We start from the raw sequence: 17,036 nt of genomic DNA, 5'->3' as shown, positions 1-17,036 counted from the left end.
CCTTACTGTTAGTAAACCACAGATAAATGAGTAGGCAATTAATTGTGAATTAATTAATTACCTAATTGACACATTTTCAGTAGAACTCAATTTATACAATATAACTGGGGAATTATTTAGTAAATCAAGGAAACTACAATGTTTCTGTACTTTTCCCTGGAATGAATTTAACAATTTAAGCAACTAATTTTTCTAAGGTAAAATTTCAGATGACATACAAATTAAAGATCTGGTGCTATCTTGTTAATATAAGGTAAAGGCTCACATATCCCATTGGCTTTGGATACATCTGAAATCCAGAACGTGAACACAAAGTACATTTTTAAAATTATCTATTCCATTTAATTACTGATGGCCAGGTGGTTTCCCAAAAAAACATTTTTTGTAGAAAATTAATACACTCAGCATCATCCAAAAGAGAATGTCAGTACATTCTTCAATATTTAAACAGACTTGAAAGGAAAAAAGAAGAGAGAATAGTCACCTAACTGATCTGGAATTAAATAGACGCCACACATCAGAATCTCACTAGGTAACCAGGCCATAGTCAACAGGGAATTCTCAAAGTTAGGATGCCAAATCATACATGGATGTTTATTCCGTAGTTAAGCTTGTTGAACACAGATGGTAGGCATAAAATAGCTGAGCTTCAATGAATCATGTCTGGAGAGAATGATAGATATGGCCTTTTTTTGTTGACAGTGGGGTTGTTTTCACATTCCACTTGAATTAAATTATGCTCTTTCATGGTACATAATCTCTGGCTGGGATTCTTAGAAAGAGCCATTATGGAGACTTACTGCAAAACAAGCAGGGGGAAAAAGATGTTTGCAAAGTAAAACTGTAAGCACTATAAGAAATGTAAAAGAATTAGTGAATAATTTCATTTATTTTGAAAATAAATAAATGCCTATTATATTAATATAGATTTATATGTGTGTATATGTGTGTGTATACACAAACACCCACATATTTAGATTTTAAAAATGATCAATTTATATCCTTAATCGACTGGTGAAAGCTGTTTTGAGTTTCTAATGTGAAAAAGATATCATGGATCTGATGTACTATATGTGATCAGTATAAGATTCTGACCCTAACTTTAAAATCTTGTCAAATTTGTGATTGAGACTGAAGCACATGAAATATAAAGTAGAAAACTTAAATAGTAAAAAGTAAGATGTAACCACCCAAATATGAAGCATTATCAGAATGTGTTCTGGATTATAATTTCTGGATTTTGAAAATGAATGGGTTGCATCAAGATCCATACAGAAGACAGAACATTATTATGGTCAAGGAAAAGAACAGGAACAAAGTCTTACTGACAGGTTCTTGATAAATTAGGCCTTTGTGGTATGACCTAATCACAGTGTTGCTGGACATCCCCAGGAGCAGACATGGGTTCACTAGAAGGTCTCACAGAACTCCTCAAAGTTATTATGCTCAAACTTGCCATTTAGTACAAAAAAATAAGGTGGATTAAAATGAACAAATGAAAAAGACACATAGTTCAGAATCCAGAAAAGACCAGGCAAAGCTTCTAGTACCCTCCGCAGAATCAAATAGACAGCACCTCCTTCTCCCACCAGCAGTGTATTTCAAAGCACAGATATTAACAACCAAGGAAACTGACCCAAGTCCCAGTGTCCAGGGTTCTTAGGATCATTCATGCAGGGATGGAATACCCAGTAACTAACCTTACCTATGTCTCAGTCTCCAACTTCCCCAGAGGTCAAACTGATACAGCATAGCTCAGGACTCCAGGTGAATAAAACTAGACATTCATAGTAAATCATGTTATCAGCACAAGCTATCTTGCATAACCCAAGATCTAAGATTACACTCTTATCAGGCAGGATATTCCAGGGTTTAGAGGTTATCTCCCAGGAGCTATTTGAAACCCCCAAACTGCACATTAACTCTTTACTGCACAATAGAGAAAGAGGTTATGGAATGATGGGTGTTTCTGTCAGCTTTCTCACTGCTGGGACTAAAAGTCAACCAGAATAATTATAGAGGAGGAAAAGTTTATTTAGGGGCTCATGGTTTCAGAGGTGTCAGTCCACAGCCAGCTCCATTCTTCAGGGCTTGGGGGGAGGCAAAACATTGTGGCGGATGAGTATGGAGGAGGGAAGCAGCTCACACAATGACTGGAAAGCAGAGAGAAATCACCATTTGCCAAATACAAATGTATACCCTAAAGCCACACCCCTAATGCTCCACCTCCTCCCCACACTCCTCCTTCCTTCAGTTACTGCTCAATTAATTCCACCAGGTGATGAATTCTCTATACCTTCTTGAATTGTCTCACATGTAAGCTTTTGGAGGACACCTCACATCCAAACCATAATAATGGGTATTAAATAAATAAGAAAGAAATCTTTACAAAAATGATACCTGCAAAAACAAACAAACAAACAAACTTGTATTCATTTATTTTGATGATGAGAAAAAAATAGGAGGAAAAAGAAGTAAACTTCATAGAACTGATCTTGCCTTTGTGGGAAGGATCTAAGCATTCTTAACAGCAGAATCAGCCTCAGGGTACAACGTCTTGTCTTGTGTGACCCCCTAATAGTTTGACAACTAGGAGAAGTCATTAACACTGAATGTTTCACTGCTTCTTCAGTTACCAGTTATGCAGAAGAAAGTTGATATTATGCCCAACTGAAAATCTAAGAATAAACTACTTACCAACCTTTTTCTTTAAATTTCTGTTCCCTATCCTGGACACCATCCTTCCTTTCAAAATGATGCTGTGATCTTCAAAGATGTTCCAGTGGGTTTGATCGCCATCGGCAGGACTGGGTGGACAGCGGATGTCCTGAAGAGGTACGTGAGTGCTTTAATATGATGAGATTTCTGGGACCAAACCATTGTATTGTGGCTACATTCTCATTCTTAATGAGAATAGCATGTAACAAAAATGGCATGTAACAAAAATCATCAGGTACTGAACTCCAAATATGTACTAAACATTGGGGTTACTTTTATATGTATATAAATAAGGGGTTAATTTTATATGTATATTTATATATATATAATTATACATATATATGCATATATTTATAATTAAACTGATATATATTCATTTATTCTCATATCGATCCTATGAAGTAGGCACTGTTATTATTATCCTTGTATTACTGAAAAAAGAAGAGAAGATAGAACAGAGAGGGGTTAGAGTGTAGGTGCTTAGAGAATTAGATACCTGTCTAGGAAATAGCAGAGCCAGGATTTGAGTCTATATGAGCGAGGGGCGGTTCTCCTAAATACTTGTGCTCTTTCACCATCAAAGAAACCATCGTTCCTCTTTTTAGCTCAAATAACAAAACCAGTGGTATGAAAGAAAAGACTGAATATAGCAAATCTGTGCTCTATAATAATAAATGGTATAACATAGCTAACTTAGAGAATTGGAAACATTAACTCCAAGGGTAAACATGATAGACACGAAAATGCAATGAATTGATTCAAGTAATTGTATAGAACAGCAGAAGTAATTTTGACCTCTTTTTAAAAGTTTTCTAATGACTTTCATTTGCACTGCCTATCAGGGTCCTATAAGATTCATAAAAAATGTATTTCTCTCCCCCACCTTATTAAGTTTTAGGGCATGAATTTTAAATAAAAATTATTAAAAACTACAAAGGTTTTCTCATTCAATAAAGTATATCAAGTCAAAGTACTAGTTTAAAAACTTAAGAAATGGATAGTGACTAGAAACTTTTCTTAAAATTCATTTTGGGGAGATGCCTCATAAGATCTTGAAAAACATATCTTTAAGAATGTTCTTGATCTTTAAGTTGTAGGGTTGTCAATGAAGCTTTAATTAACTTTTGACATTCATTTGGGGATTTACAGTGATATATATGAATCCTTACATCTTCACTTAGCTAACAATGCTTCAAAAGAAAATACATTAATGAAGCTCTGATTGTGTTTTCAGATCATTGTTTCTTTCTTGTAATCAGTTAACTCAATTAAAGATATTCAAAATGAAGATCTGTATTTGTTTAAGATTCAGAATATAATCCTGACATTTTAATTTCTTGCTTCAGTGTGGTCTCACTAGGAACCATAGAGGATAAAGAAAATCCATCATATTCTAAGTTTTCCCAGGATATTTAGAGAAAAATCACTATCTTCTATGGACTTTGCTTCAAAAATAAATTTAAACATTCCTTTCTCTTCCCAAGGATCTCAAACTCTCTAGTACATCCTACGATATTCATTGTTTCCTTTTTATTCTGTAATTAAATGATCAACATTACTAGCTTTGTGGTAAACAATTCTATCCTTTCTTTACAGATAAAAAAAATAATTTCACCAACTATGTTCCATTTTCCATGCCTAAAACTAGGGTTAAATTTTCTTTCTCATACTGTGGTATCAATTTACTCAGTAAGTCTAATGAACACTAAAATGCATGTTTGTGAAGTAGGTTCACTGTGCTCTGGTTACCAATTTATTTGAATTCAGTGAGACAGAAGACGCCCCCCCCCCCACACACACACAAATGATATGATGGTATTGCTCAGAGATAGGCATCAAGGGACAACAGAAACCTAGGATTCATTGCAAGCCAGTCTCCCAAGACTCTGGGGAACTGTCCAGGGCATCTGTAAATGCACCACATGCATCATATTTGAGGGATCTCAGAAAGCAGGTTTCATATGCTGGGGTAACTGGAATTGCTGAACTAAAGTGTTTAAGGACATCCTCTTTGTAGGAGAGAACCAGAACAGAACCACGGCTCTTTGGGCCAGTTCCTCACTTATCCCAGCACCTTCTGCAGTTATCCTTGAGAACTGTTAGTGAGAAAAGGTAGAGAACTGGGTCAGTCCAAGGCCACCTAGAAAACTATCCTGCAGTGTTCTAAGAACTGATATTTAAGTGTGAGGAGTATTTCCAGCAGGATAGACAGAGCATAAGGTTCAGCTGGGTATCTAACCTTCACTTAGAGAATAATGCGGACAAAGACAAAAGAACTGTAAGTACCTGGTCTTGTTAATTAGGATAAAGGAAGGGTCACATGCAAAGGTGATATTTAATTTGAAACCTACAGGGTAAGTTGAAGCAAAGAAGAGGCATGGTAAGTAAACAGGGCCCTAAATATAAGGACTCCACAAAAATTCACCCTCTCCTAAAGGCAAGGGAAAGCTATCTAAAGGGTTTTAATCAAGGGACGATATCTAAATGGCTTTTTTAAAAGAATCAACCAGTGGATTGTGAGACAAGAGGCTAATACACTGGGTGCTACTATAACCCAGTCCAGAGATACTGCTGATCTCCATTCAGTTGGTAGGAAGGTGGGGGCCATGATTAGATGGTGGACAGGAACCAGTAGTTTTTGATTCAATGGAAATGAGAACTAATGTTTTTACATTTTCCTTCTATATGCTTTAAAAAATTTTAGAAATTTTTATAACTTTGAAACATAAGAGAATGAATACCTGTGTCTGTGCTACACAATTTCAGAATTAGAATTATCAGTGACTAAGTAGCTGTCTGCTCCTGCTCCATCAGAGCTCTGTTTTTCCCCTAATAAAAATAATAAAACTCTTCTGAATTTTGAGGTTACCACTCAGAAATTTGTTCCTTTACACTTACCCATTTTGATTCAGTGATGGTAGTTGATTCACTTTTTTACCTACTTATTCTATGGGATGAGCAAATCATTCATTTCTTCAAAACGTATTTTTGTGTGCTCATGTCCCAGGCACTTTTTAGGAACTGAGGTGTAGTAGTAAGGAAATGGAAAACAAACCAAAAAAAATCACCAAACTCTGCCTTCCTAGAATTTACTTTATAATACAATCATATTTTCCTTACTCTGTCTTTTGTTTATGGACATAGTTTCCAGATTTTCACCGTTATAAAAATGTCCTATCTACATCTCCTTAAGTATATAGAAGTTTCTCTAATATTCCTAAAAGTGGAATTGCTGATTGTGAACCCAACAGGGAAATTCTTCAGCTGCATTTTGTTCAGATGTTAATTCACTCTTCAAATCTTCTATTTAAGTATTCATTGAGGAAGTAATTTTAACAAATTCATTTTTCACTTCTAAAATTTAAATTTGACACTTTATTTAGTTGGTCAAGTCACTTTTATATACTCATGCTACCATATTTCTTTTAAATTTTACCTTTCAATCTTGTAAATATTCCAGATATAATTTTTATATATTCTATATTGGATGGTCCCAACATCTAAAGTGCTAGTGCTCTAAATGTTGTTCATCATTCATCGTTTTGCTAACTTTTTAATCAGACTGCTCTTGTATTTATTATTTTTTATTTCTTTTTTTATGTCCCTTAATGGTACTACAGATTTGATCTTATTCCATGGGAATCTCTAGGACCTAAATAGGTGATGATTTCCACCAAAAAAAGATTTGATGATGAAACCATGAGGATTTTAAGAATACTACAGGTCCTTCCTTCGTATGAGGAGACATTTAGCTTTATCCCCCCACCCTCACCATTTGCTGCTGATGCACGGATTGGTCCCTTAAAGTGATAGTGACTTTAGCGGGTTTTTTTAATATTTATTTTTTAGTTGTAGTTGGACACAATACCTTTGTTTTATTTATTTATTTTTTTACTATGGTGCTGAGGATTGAACTCGCCCTCGCCCTTGCTCGGTGAGCGCTCTACCGCTGAGCCACAACCCCAGCCTCTAGCTCTTTTTCCATAGGGAAAACCTGCTATTTTACTTCAATTATATATGCTATTCCTATTCTCTCTAAAACACACAACTTTTCTTTTGTTTTATTTGGGGAAGAAGGGGAGGACAATGGGAAGACACCACTAGAGAGTTTTCTTACTTCCTGCAAATTCTAGTGCTGTTTTAAAATTTGTGTTTTATCCAAAATCTAGTTGTTATATTTACAGGTATAAGTAAACTGCATCTGCGATCCTACCTTCAACATGAGGTGTTTGATCGAGAATAGAAACACAAGGGGAGAATTGTAGATTGCAAGTTTCATTCTAGACTTCTAGAACTTGAGATGTAGTGAGGTCCACATCCAGATGTCTAGTCCATAGACGAATATTTAAGCCAGATGTCTGAGAGAGCAATGTGGGGATACAAAGATATAGATTTGTGGATACTCAACATGAAGATGTTAAGTAGAATCACAGGTATTGAGGAAATGGCAAATGAGAATGCATAGGATAAAATGACAGGTCAAGAAAGATCCATAAGAATTACCAACATGAAAATCATAGAAATGAAACAGAAAAAAATTCTTAGGTATCAGAAAATTGATGACAGTATAGAACACAGAACCCAGGTAAGAGTGGATGTCTATGCTAAATGCTGATAAGATATGGATAGTATTCCCCAGAAAATTTGCTGAGAAGTTATGTAGAAATATTGGTATAAGAAATTTCACCTGAGTTGGATTGCATAAGAACAAAATTATCCTAAGTGGGAAATGTGGGATTCTGAGAGGATAAGAACATACTAGTCTGTCTGGAAGTATCAGTATGAACAGAAGGAAAAGTAGGATAATGTGAGGTCAGGATGCATTTTGGAGATGTACAAGGACTGTTCGTAAGATAAGATCACACATGTGTGAGTATGTTTAAGTGTTCATAGTAACAAATCATAGAATTAGGACAAATATTAAAGAAAATGGATGTAATCTAATAAGCAAGATTCCAATACCTAAGAAAGTGAGCTCAGTTGGGCCAAAGCAGAGATCAAAATAATCACTATATGAAATGACTGCCATCTATTACTATAGAATGAAAGAACAGGTCAGTTTCAATTGTATTGAGTATGCCGAGTTTTAAAGAAATTTAAATAATTCTTACTGAATACTTCTCTTTTGTTATATTGTGTGTGTATAAGTATGTTACAGCAAATTCCACAATTATGTGTGATCATAATGTACCAATAATGAATGAATAAATAAAATTTTTTTAAAAAAGAATTCTTGATGATGATATCTCTTTTATCAAAGAAAAAAAATACTGAGCCCATCAGGTAAAATTGAGAGAATTGTTATGAGATTATAGTTTTAAATAAACTGCAGACTTGAGAAATTGATACTGAGGGTCAGGGCGAGTGATTAGCAGAACAGAGCAGTATTGTCAGGCAGTGTGGATGGCTTAACTAAGGATACAGAGTGGAGCTCTCTGGGCAAGAGAAGTGGGTACCGGGGAATTCATTTTCAGCTATGCCTGGCTTTGGGGCAGATGTGGATAAAGCGGATCTCTTAATGTCTCCATTGTTGAAGATTTTCTAAAGAACATATAATAGGGCAAGGTGCTTGAAGCTATTGAAAAATGATGGAGTGAGGCAATAAAAGAGACTTAAAGAAATAAAATCATTGTGCTTGGGCTTTCTAAGTAATCAAAGAATAAGAAACATTTGAGTGAGAATGACCTTGTACATGGATAGACTGAGATAGGATAATGGCGTTTATGAGTTCAGACTTAAGCATCTCTTATTGAAGATCCAGCGGGTAGGGGTGCCAAATAAAGTGGAGTCAGAGAGATGATCATTAAATCTTTGGAGTTGAGAAAGTGCAGAAATTGCAGTTTGGGGTATTCAGTGAGCCCAGAGGATGGTGGGACTTGAAGTGGAGTACAAACTATAATTATATGCAATTAATGAAAAGGAAGCTGTCTCAGGAACTCTTCAGTATTCACTGAATATGTGCCTAGGACTTCCCTAATTACAAGAAAGTTTAAAGAAGGTATTTATTTAACAATTTCCAAATATGGAATCTGTACCACTCTTGTGCAGATCAGTTCTTTTCTATTCAAGACCTACCAGAGAGAGAAGAGTCCTTCAAAGCACAAAAAGGTGGGTTGGAACACCACCTTCTAAACTGCAAAGGTTTGAATGCTGGAGATTGTTCATAGTGAGGATTATAGAATTTATTTTTGTAGGCTATAAATAAATTGTAGGAAATGTATCTTTCCCTGGTAGCTTCAGGAGAGCCCTTTCAGGGAAAACTAGACCACGTGTTTAAGAGAGTGCTGTTCAATCCTTTACATGTGTGATTTTGTGTATTTAAGATATTCATTCGACCTGTGGCAGATTAATTCTGGGAAAACAAAATAGCCCGGAGCAGTTAGCACATGTTTGGATTTAGCATTGTCTGAGATGATGTACTCTTTCTTCACATACCCAATTGTCGTTTAAATCTTATCATTAAACACATGTTTTTCTTCCAATTTCAACTTTTTTCTTCTGATGTAATGTCTTTTATAAACATATTAATATGGAATTTAAGGCAAGATGAAAGTTAACAGCCCAAAATGATAAAAATCTAAATATCTAAATATGGACCTACTTTGTTATGTCCACTTTTTCCTGTGTCTCTTCTATTTTATGAATTCTGTAAATTAATGAAACTTACAAATATTGTCTGGTACAAAAACAATACATTGGCTGTCTTTTTCATGAACCTTTTGTACTTTACAACCCAACTTCTTTGATGCAATTTTAAAAACTATAAGTGTGATCTCTCAATTTGCTTTCCTTTCTGTGTCTCCTACCAGTCTAAAGAGAAGATGTGTGAGAACACAGAGCCCATGGAAACATCCTCTCAAACCACCACAACCCTACACGCGACAACCACGCAGTTCAAGGTCTTGACTACCACCCGGAGGACAGTGACATCCCAGCTGCCTACCAGCCTACCCACAGAAGGTGCCCCAGAGTTGGCTTTATCTCCAGTAGAGTGAAGAAAAATCACTGTGTTGACACATACCTGAGTACCTCCTACCCTCTGAGGGCCTAGTTATTCTTTGGGAAACTAAATTTCTAAGGGATTTCTAAGAGGGAAAAAAGAAACAAATTATTATAAATTGAAAATATATGCTATAATTTTTTTAATATACTTTGCCTTTTGTTAAAGGCTTGATTGTTACCTGTGATCTGACTTATTGTCCTCCCTAGAAAAGAAATATAGACTTCTTTTCAGATAGCTAAATTTAGCAGTGACCAAACTCAATATTGCAGTCATAGGATGGAAAGGCAACATGCATATAAAATGTCCATTGATTCTGAATTCTAAACAATGGATAGTTCTATTCACCTGCAATTCTAATACTTCCTGAATATAGTCAATGAAATGTTAGTCTATAACCTATACCGAGGCACTTTGAAGGTCACAAAAATTATCCTTGAGAAATATTACCTCTCCTAAGGATGGCAAAACAGAAGAATATTAACATATAAGCACATTTCCTGGGAGAAGAAGGCATATTAGCAAATACTTGATAAATTTCTGTTTGAATGCTACTTTTAAGAAGTAGGCAGACATAGGAGAATAGTTGGCCAAAAGATAGCTTTGAGGAGAGAAAAGAGTCTTAGCTGTTCATTGCCATAGGCCTTCTTTCTTTTGGATAGGAAATTAAATGAAACATTAGACCTTGGATTTTAATAAAAATAAAGTTAGATGGAAAGAAAAAATCAAATGCATTTTATTGTTTTTAAAAGCACCATTACATATAGTTCATTATTTTGTACTGCTATTATTAAAGCCTATGAAAATACTTTTGTAAATTAAACACTACCCTTTAGAATAAAATATAACACCAAAATGAAAAAAAAATCCTAAATTTTGTTCATTCAAGACAAGATGTTTTGATGTTATTTTGGTCATATTTATTAAAAATCAAAAGCATTGGTTTTTATATTAAATTTATAATTGTTGATAACCTGATTATTCTCATTACTTTGCAGTTTTATTGATATTATTAAAAAATGAATAAATAAGGTACTAACTACCAAGTCCTATAAATTTGTTTTAGAAAGTTACAAATAGATGTATTTTTAAAATATAATTATGACTGTTTACCTTTCTTACAAAACTTAAGGCTCATATACTTTATTAAATTCTTTTAATCTCTAAAAATAATTAGTACTTCATAATGTACAGTAGATCTTTCCCTCATTGAACTAGAAATTTTCTCAATAAATTATCAAACTCTAGATATAGTACAGTTAAGGCAATTAATAGAAAGTTACTGGCCATCCAATTTATAAACATTTAAAATCTGTTTTTATTATAATACTTTTGCATTTCTTTTCCAGATGATACGAAGATAGCACTACATCTAAAAGATAATGGGGGTAAGTATTAACACTTTTATCAACATTTTTAGATACAAATTCATTGTAATATGAGAAAAGACATGTGGATATCTAAAGATATTCTGAAGTTATATTTCGGTTTTTTGGTTATCTAACATGGGAAGAATTCATTGAGTTTACTTGAAAAGTGAAATGAAATCCTAATTTTTTAATTTGTCTATAAAACTATGTGACATTGTTTACCAGCTATATAGTAGACAATTCATTCACACATCTTGCATTCTTGATTGTTCTTGTTTTTGTTTTGGTTACATAAACAATTATCTATATAGCTGCAGGTATTCGATTCAATTCTTTTTTTAGTAAATTGGTCAACAACCTTTATAATAAAATTAAGAAATATGACAATAAGTCTAGAAATGTCTGTGCTAGGTCTTCTCATTTGCTTTATAAAGCACAGGCCCCAAAATTAAAGTTCCAAAGAACATCTTATTAGGTATACAAGTAAAGATTTTCTATGATGGTTTAAAAACACCTGTACTGGTACTTGAAATTTTGAGGGGAAAAATGTTTTACCAAAAAAACTTTTACTTTTTTTTTTAAAAAACTAGTTATTTTTTTTATTAAACTGTATTAGTCCACTTGTGGTTCTCCTTTTGAGTGTGTTGGACATTGATAAAGATATTTTCATAGCAAGTATTTATGTGGCTCAGGAAAGGGTTTTTTTCTTCTTGGCAGGACCTGTTTTTTAACTGTGGGCACATTGTCACATTGACATGGGCATCAGGTGACAATTTCTTAAGCCAAATACAAAGAATTGAGGATTTTTTTCCTTATAATTATAGAGAATCAATATTGTAATAACCAATATTTCTATGCTTTCTTAGGCTATTGTGTGTATGTGTAAAATCTAAAGATACATATCTATCTCTCTTTATATTTTATATCAGTTCATCCTAGAGAAAAGCTGCTCAGACTCTTCTGTAAATAACATCATTACCTCAATTGTCTGTTGTCTTTGCATCTGTATTGTAGTATTTCATTTCACTCATTTCTTATTCATTATTGTTTTACTTTAGTAGGTAGGTAGATTTGTAGACTGGCATTTATAAAATATGTACTAACTAGAAATAAATTAAAATCTTAATGCCTGAAGGGTCTTTAGCAATCTACCCCCATCAACTCAGGATTTCCTAGAGAAGGAAATTAATAAGTATCAGATGGTCCTAAATCCTAATATTGGGGTGATCTTGCTTTGAAGGAAAAGGTGGGTTGTGAAATGAAATGGAATAGAGGAAGCACAGTAGAGAGGCTTCTGTTTTTCATTGTATTTGTGACACTTAATCCTTAATATAGATAAAAGTTATATGGATACCTGCTCTATTTTTCTCTACTTTCCCCCTCTTTCTTCTTTTTTATACATAAAATATTCTATAGTGCTAGCCAATAAAGCAAAGGATTCCTGTGTTCCAATAGATATGAGATACTCTGAGTAAAAGAAAATTAAAGAACTAATTAAAGGCATTTCTGTGGTGGAAGACTATTTATTCAAAGCCTCTGTATTCATTCATTCATTTCTGCAAAATGTCTTCTAATTGCAAAGCTTAGCTGCAGATTGGAGGTTACAGTTCTAGACCAGGTTAGACAAATTCCCTTCTTTTAGAGAATATGCATTCTAAAGAATCTGCAAGATGGTTGTAAAGATTTCCTACTTGGCATTTCTCCATTATTTGACCATAAAAACTTTTCGCCAATAGAATCTCACAGACTTAATGTTTTGTTGAACACACTTTGGTAATTGTTTGCCAAAATAGTACCAGTTATTTCCAATTAAACCCTTAGTTTAGTTTAAAGCATCTAAGAATCACAAAACAAAGATTTTCTTAAAGCAATGCATTAGAAATTCCTTATGATTCTAAGAAGTCAAGTTAAATAAATTCCAGGATTAAAATCTAGGATTTTTGGTACACTAGGCAGTCAATTGCTGAATATTCAGTTCATATTTAGATAATTGATAATGTAGCAGATATTTGTCAGAATTCCAAAATATTGCATTAAGACCAAATCTTTGTATCTGGGATTGTTCTTAAAGCATTTTTTTTAAAAAAAGAAAAATTTCAAGTACAGCTAGAATGGCCAGTATGACCAGTATTGTGTTTCTTCAATAGAATAGTTGGCTGGGGTGTAGCTCAAGGGTAGAGCCCTTGCCTAGCAGGCATGAGGCCCTGGGTTTGATCCCTAGACTTAAAAAAAAGAAGAAGAAAATTAATTATGTATTGCTTTTTATAGCATTCTTATTAAAATAGTATGCTATCTTTGATTTTCATTTTATGCAATGTGAAGATATAGTAAGGATTACAAATTTAAATCTTACTTCATTAAACATGTTGAAAAGAGAATTTAGAATTGTCCATCCCTGCTAGTTAGAATTTTGCATGATTGAGATAGCAATGAGTAAGTAGGTCTAACTTAAATGTCTTCTAACATTTTATTAAGAATGATTTTTTTAAAACATGTATACTAATGTATTGGGGGCCATTTCTATGTATTGTTACAAAGAAATGCAGCATATTCTATTTCTTGATTTAAGTTCTTGATTTAATTGACTTTCTTTAAAAGCATTTTAATTTAGAGATCTATGCTTTTCTGGAAAAGATGGTGACATTTTTCAAAATAGTATATAGTTAAAAAGCAATGACTGTCTTTCCATGCATTGTCTCCTAGAGGTATTGAATTACCTAGACACTACATCTTTCTGAGACATTTCTGTAGGTTCAAATAGTTGATTTTCTTGGTGGGATTCACATCTGACTTGATTATGCATTCACTTTCCAGGAGATTTTTCTGTCTTTGATATAAGAACATAAAATACTTCTGAACAGCTGGAGACCAAAGCCACACATCAGGGTCCCCCACTAAAAGGAGCCAGGCTGAGTTATGATCTGCTAAGTCACTCTGGTGAATCTCAGTTTTGCATTGAGTTTCCTGATATATATAGCTTAAGTATAGATAGAGCCTCTGGAAGTTTCAGACTAGTTGCTAGACCAGAGATGTCATATTAGCCTTTAGGGTTGAGTGGAAACTCTAAGCTCTGTAAATAATGGAAAAGAGAACATGAACAAATCTAAATGAAGGGAATGTTATCTGGTGAGTGCAGATCCCCTTAGTAAGATATGGCCTTCATTGACCACCAAAAATGGCTGAATACAAAAGTTCAGAAGAGCTAATGTAAAGACAACAATTTCTCTCTGAGTATTACTCGTTACATATTCATAATATTAAGTTTTTTAGAATAAAATCATTCTAATCAAACAATATACCTATCCCTTTTTCATATTAAAATACAGAATGGATGGGGCAGTAGTAAGAGGGAAATATTACATATATACTTGGTCTTATTATTATTTCCACAAATGGCTGTTATTATCATTTCCATTTTATATATTAGGAAATAGAAATGCAAAAAGGTTAGGTTATCAAGGTGGTATGGGACAGAGCTGGAATGAAACTCTATTCAGCCTTCATGCAGACTCCAAATCCTCAATGACATCACAGTATTGCTTTTTTTCTTACATTATAGCTTTCAAATTGCACATGGGAAATGCTACAATACAATTTCTTTTTATACCTCCTTTATTCTTTTTCCTTCTCTGAAGCAACTGATTATTTGTGTTTGAAAATGAATTTCTTTTTCCTGGTGTAATTATGCATTAGTTTCCATTTTATCCTTTTTGATAAAATCACAATGCATTATATCCCCTATTTAACTGAGAGATGTCAGAATCTTTGGTACAAGGCAACTTTTAGTGTATCTTTGAAATCTAATTTAAAGTTCTTTCAGCCTTCTTGGTTTCTCTGAAAATTCAGATTCAATTCACCTATAAAGGGGTACCTATACTGTAGTCTTTGAGTGCACTATATATGTGGATAATGGTTATGTACAGTACTACCAACATCTTTGGGCTTTCAAATTCTAGTGATAGCTTATTAGAAGAATTATACTTTCAAAGAATGACCTAACTATCTATTTTAACAGGTACAACTATTAAATGCCTTCTTTGACATTTAAATAGGTTGCTTTCAAATGGCACTGGGCACATAATTAGAAATGTAAATGTCTTCAAGATGCAGACTGAATAAAGTAATATCCAGAGCTGAGAGGAGGTTGCAAGCTGAATCAATGACAAGAGATTTTAATTGAGAAGTAAAATTTTCAATCAGATTCAACTCAATTGAGCAAATTGAATTGTACCGTTCTACTGTATGTAGATGTTAAGTTTATTAAATCTAGAAAATCCTGAACCGACTTCATTATTTAAAATTTGTTGACAGATTTATCAGAGCATCAAAAATTACATTCTCTATTGATTGCTTTAAAGCCTCTTTCCTTTGATTTATTTGTTTCTTTAAAAAATATTGAACATAAATCTTTAATTGCTAATATTTGAAGTAGCAGCATTGGAGTTAAGCATGGTTTAGAAAGCAGGGGTTACTGTGTTTGCATTTCTTCCTATTGATGAGAATTTTACTAAATTTTACTCTGAAAATCTGCATCTTGGGAGTCAGGGAAAAGTTTCTGTCAAGGAGATGCTGAAATTACCATCTTCACAGAACATGACTCAATCAATTCACAGGCACAAATCTGCTAAGCAATTAATTTCAGAGGTAACAGAAACTTGGAAACTACTATGGAATGGTTGGTCTAAAGCTGTGTTCACCTTCCTTTTTCTGAATATGTCGTAAGACTTTTTGTCCAAAGGTAAAATGTTAGAACATTATTCTGACTTTGTCACCAAAATACTTCTAAGGTTGTACTCTTACTATCTAGTCTAGTGTTTCATTTATCATTCAGTTGACTTATATTTTGACTTTCATACTTAAATCATCAAAGCAACATATCTTTCTCTATTTTTTCCTTCCTTTCCTAGTATTTTTTTTATCAACTTCTTTCGTGTAGATAGATCACAGTTTTACAAGCAAAGGGAAACTGTTATTTCCTTTTGACAGGCTATTGAATAGCTATCACTTTCCATTTCTAAATCTGTAATATATCTTGGTATTTAGTTTTATCTATTGCCTTGATTGGCTGCACTGAGTTAGCACTAACTCTCTTCTAAGTACATATATACTCAATAGTGAAAAGTTCTTACACTTTTTGAATATTTTGAGATTTCCCTAGGATTGTCTCTCTTAAACCTTTGTCTAGAGTAGTAGTTCTCAACCTTTTCTGTGTATTGAACTCACCTGGTTATTCTTATCTCATTTTCTACTCTAGTGTATAAAAATGAAGAACTTAGACTATCCTAAATCAATTAAATCTTAACCTCCAGGGCTAGATCCCAGGAATGAAGATGTTTTAACTTTTTTGCTCCTAGGGATTACAGTGTGACATTAAGTTGAGAGCAAGTAGCTTGATCAGTGCTTCCTAAGTGATAAGCATCCCAATCATTGCTTTAAGAGATCACATGAAAATCTTACTCTCATACTGTATTTCAAGGGTGGAGCCCAAATGATTGACTTGCACTTCTAACAGACTCAATAATGCAGTCACTACCACCCTCTGAACCATACTTTGAAAATCCAGCATTGAGTGAATTCTTGATTTCTTTCTGCCAGATTTCCCAAAATAAGAATGACACATCTTAGTTTCACTCTGCCAATTGTCCTTCACTTCATGACTTTCCTGAAACAAGACTGTATTTGTTGGCAGCAAGAAATTATCTCTATCTTCATATAAAGAATGCATCTTGCAGTGGGCATGGGGCGCATGCCTGCAATCTCAGTGCCTCAGGAGGCTGAGGCAGGAGGATCATGAGATTAAAGCCAGCCTCAGCAACAGCAAGTCCTAAGTAACTCAGTGAGACCCTATCTCTAAATAAAATACAAAAACATGCTGGAGATGTGGCTCAATGGTCGAGGGCCCCTGTGTTCAGTCCCCAATATAAAAAAGAAAAGAATGAATCTTGCTC

General features: G+C 33.8%; 1 protein-coding gene across 2 annotated transcripts in view; it reads left to right on the top strand.

Moving 5' to 3' along the window:
* The window catches only part of Plxdc2 (plexin domain containing 2), a 421,355-nt gene that overhangs the window by 361,860 nt on the left and 42,459 nt on the right, over positions 1 to 17,036 (top strand). For both annotated transcript variants that reach the window (XM_078023341.1, XM_005325782.5), the window contains 3 exons: positions 2,775 to 2,835; positions 9,528 to 9,678; positions 11,068 to 11,106. In XM_078023341.1, the coding sequence (XP_077879467.1) occupies positions 2,775 to 2,835; positions 9,528 to 9,678; positions 11,068 to 11,106 (251 nt within the window). The remainder of the gene's footprint in view (positions 1 to 2,774; positions 2,836 to 9,527; positions 9,679 to 11,067; positions 11,107 to 17,036) is intronic.

The sequence above is a fragment of the Ictidomys tridecemlineatus genome, chromosome 10 (genome assembly GCF_052094955.1).
Source record: "Ictidomys tridecemlineatus isolate mIctTri1 chromosome 10, mIctTri1.hap1, whole genome shotgun sequence".
Lineage (NCBI taxonomy): Eukaryota > Metazoa > Chordata > Mammalia > Rodentia > Sciuridae > Ictidomys > Ictidomys tridecemlineatus.
This window is presented reverse-complemented; position numbering and strand designations above follow the sequence as displayed.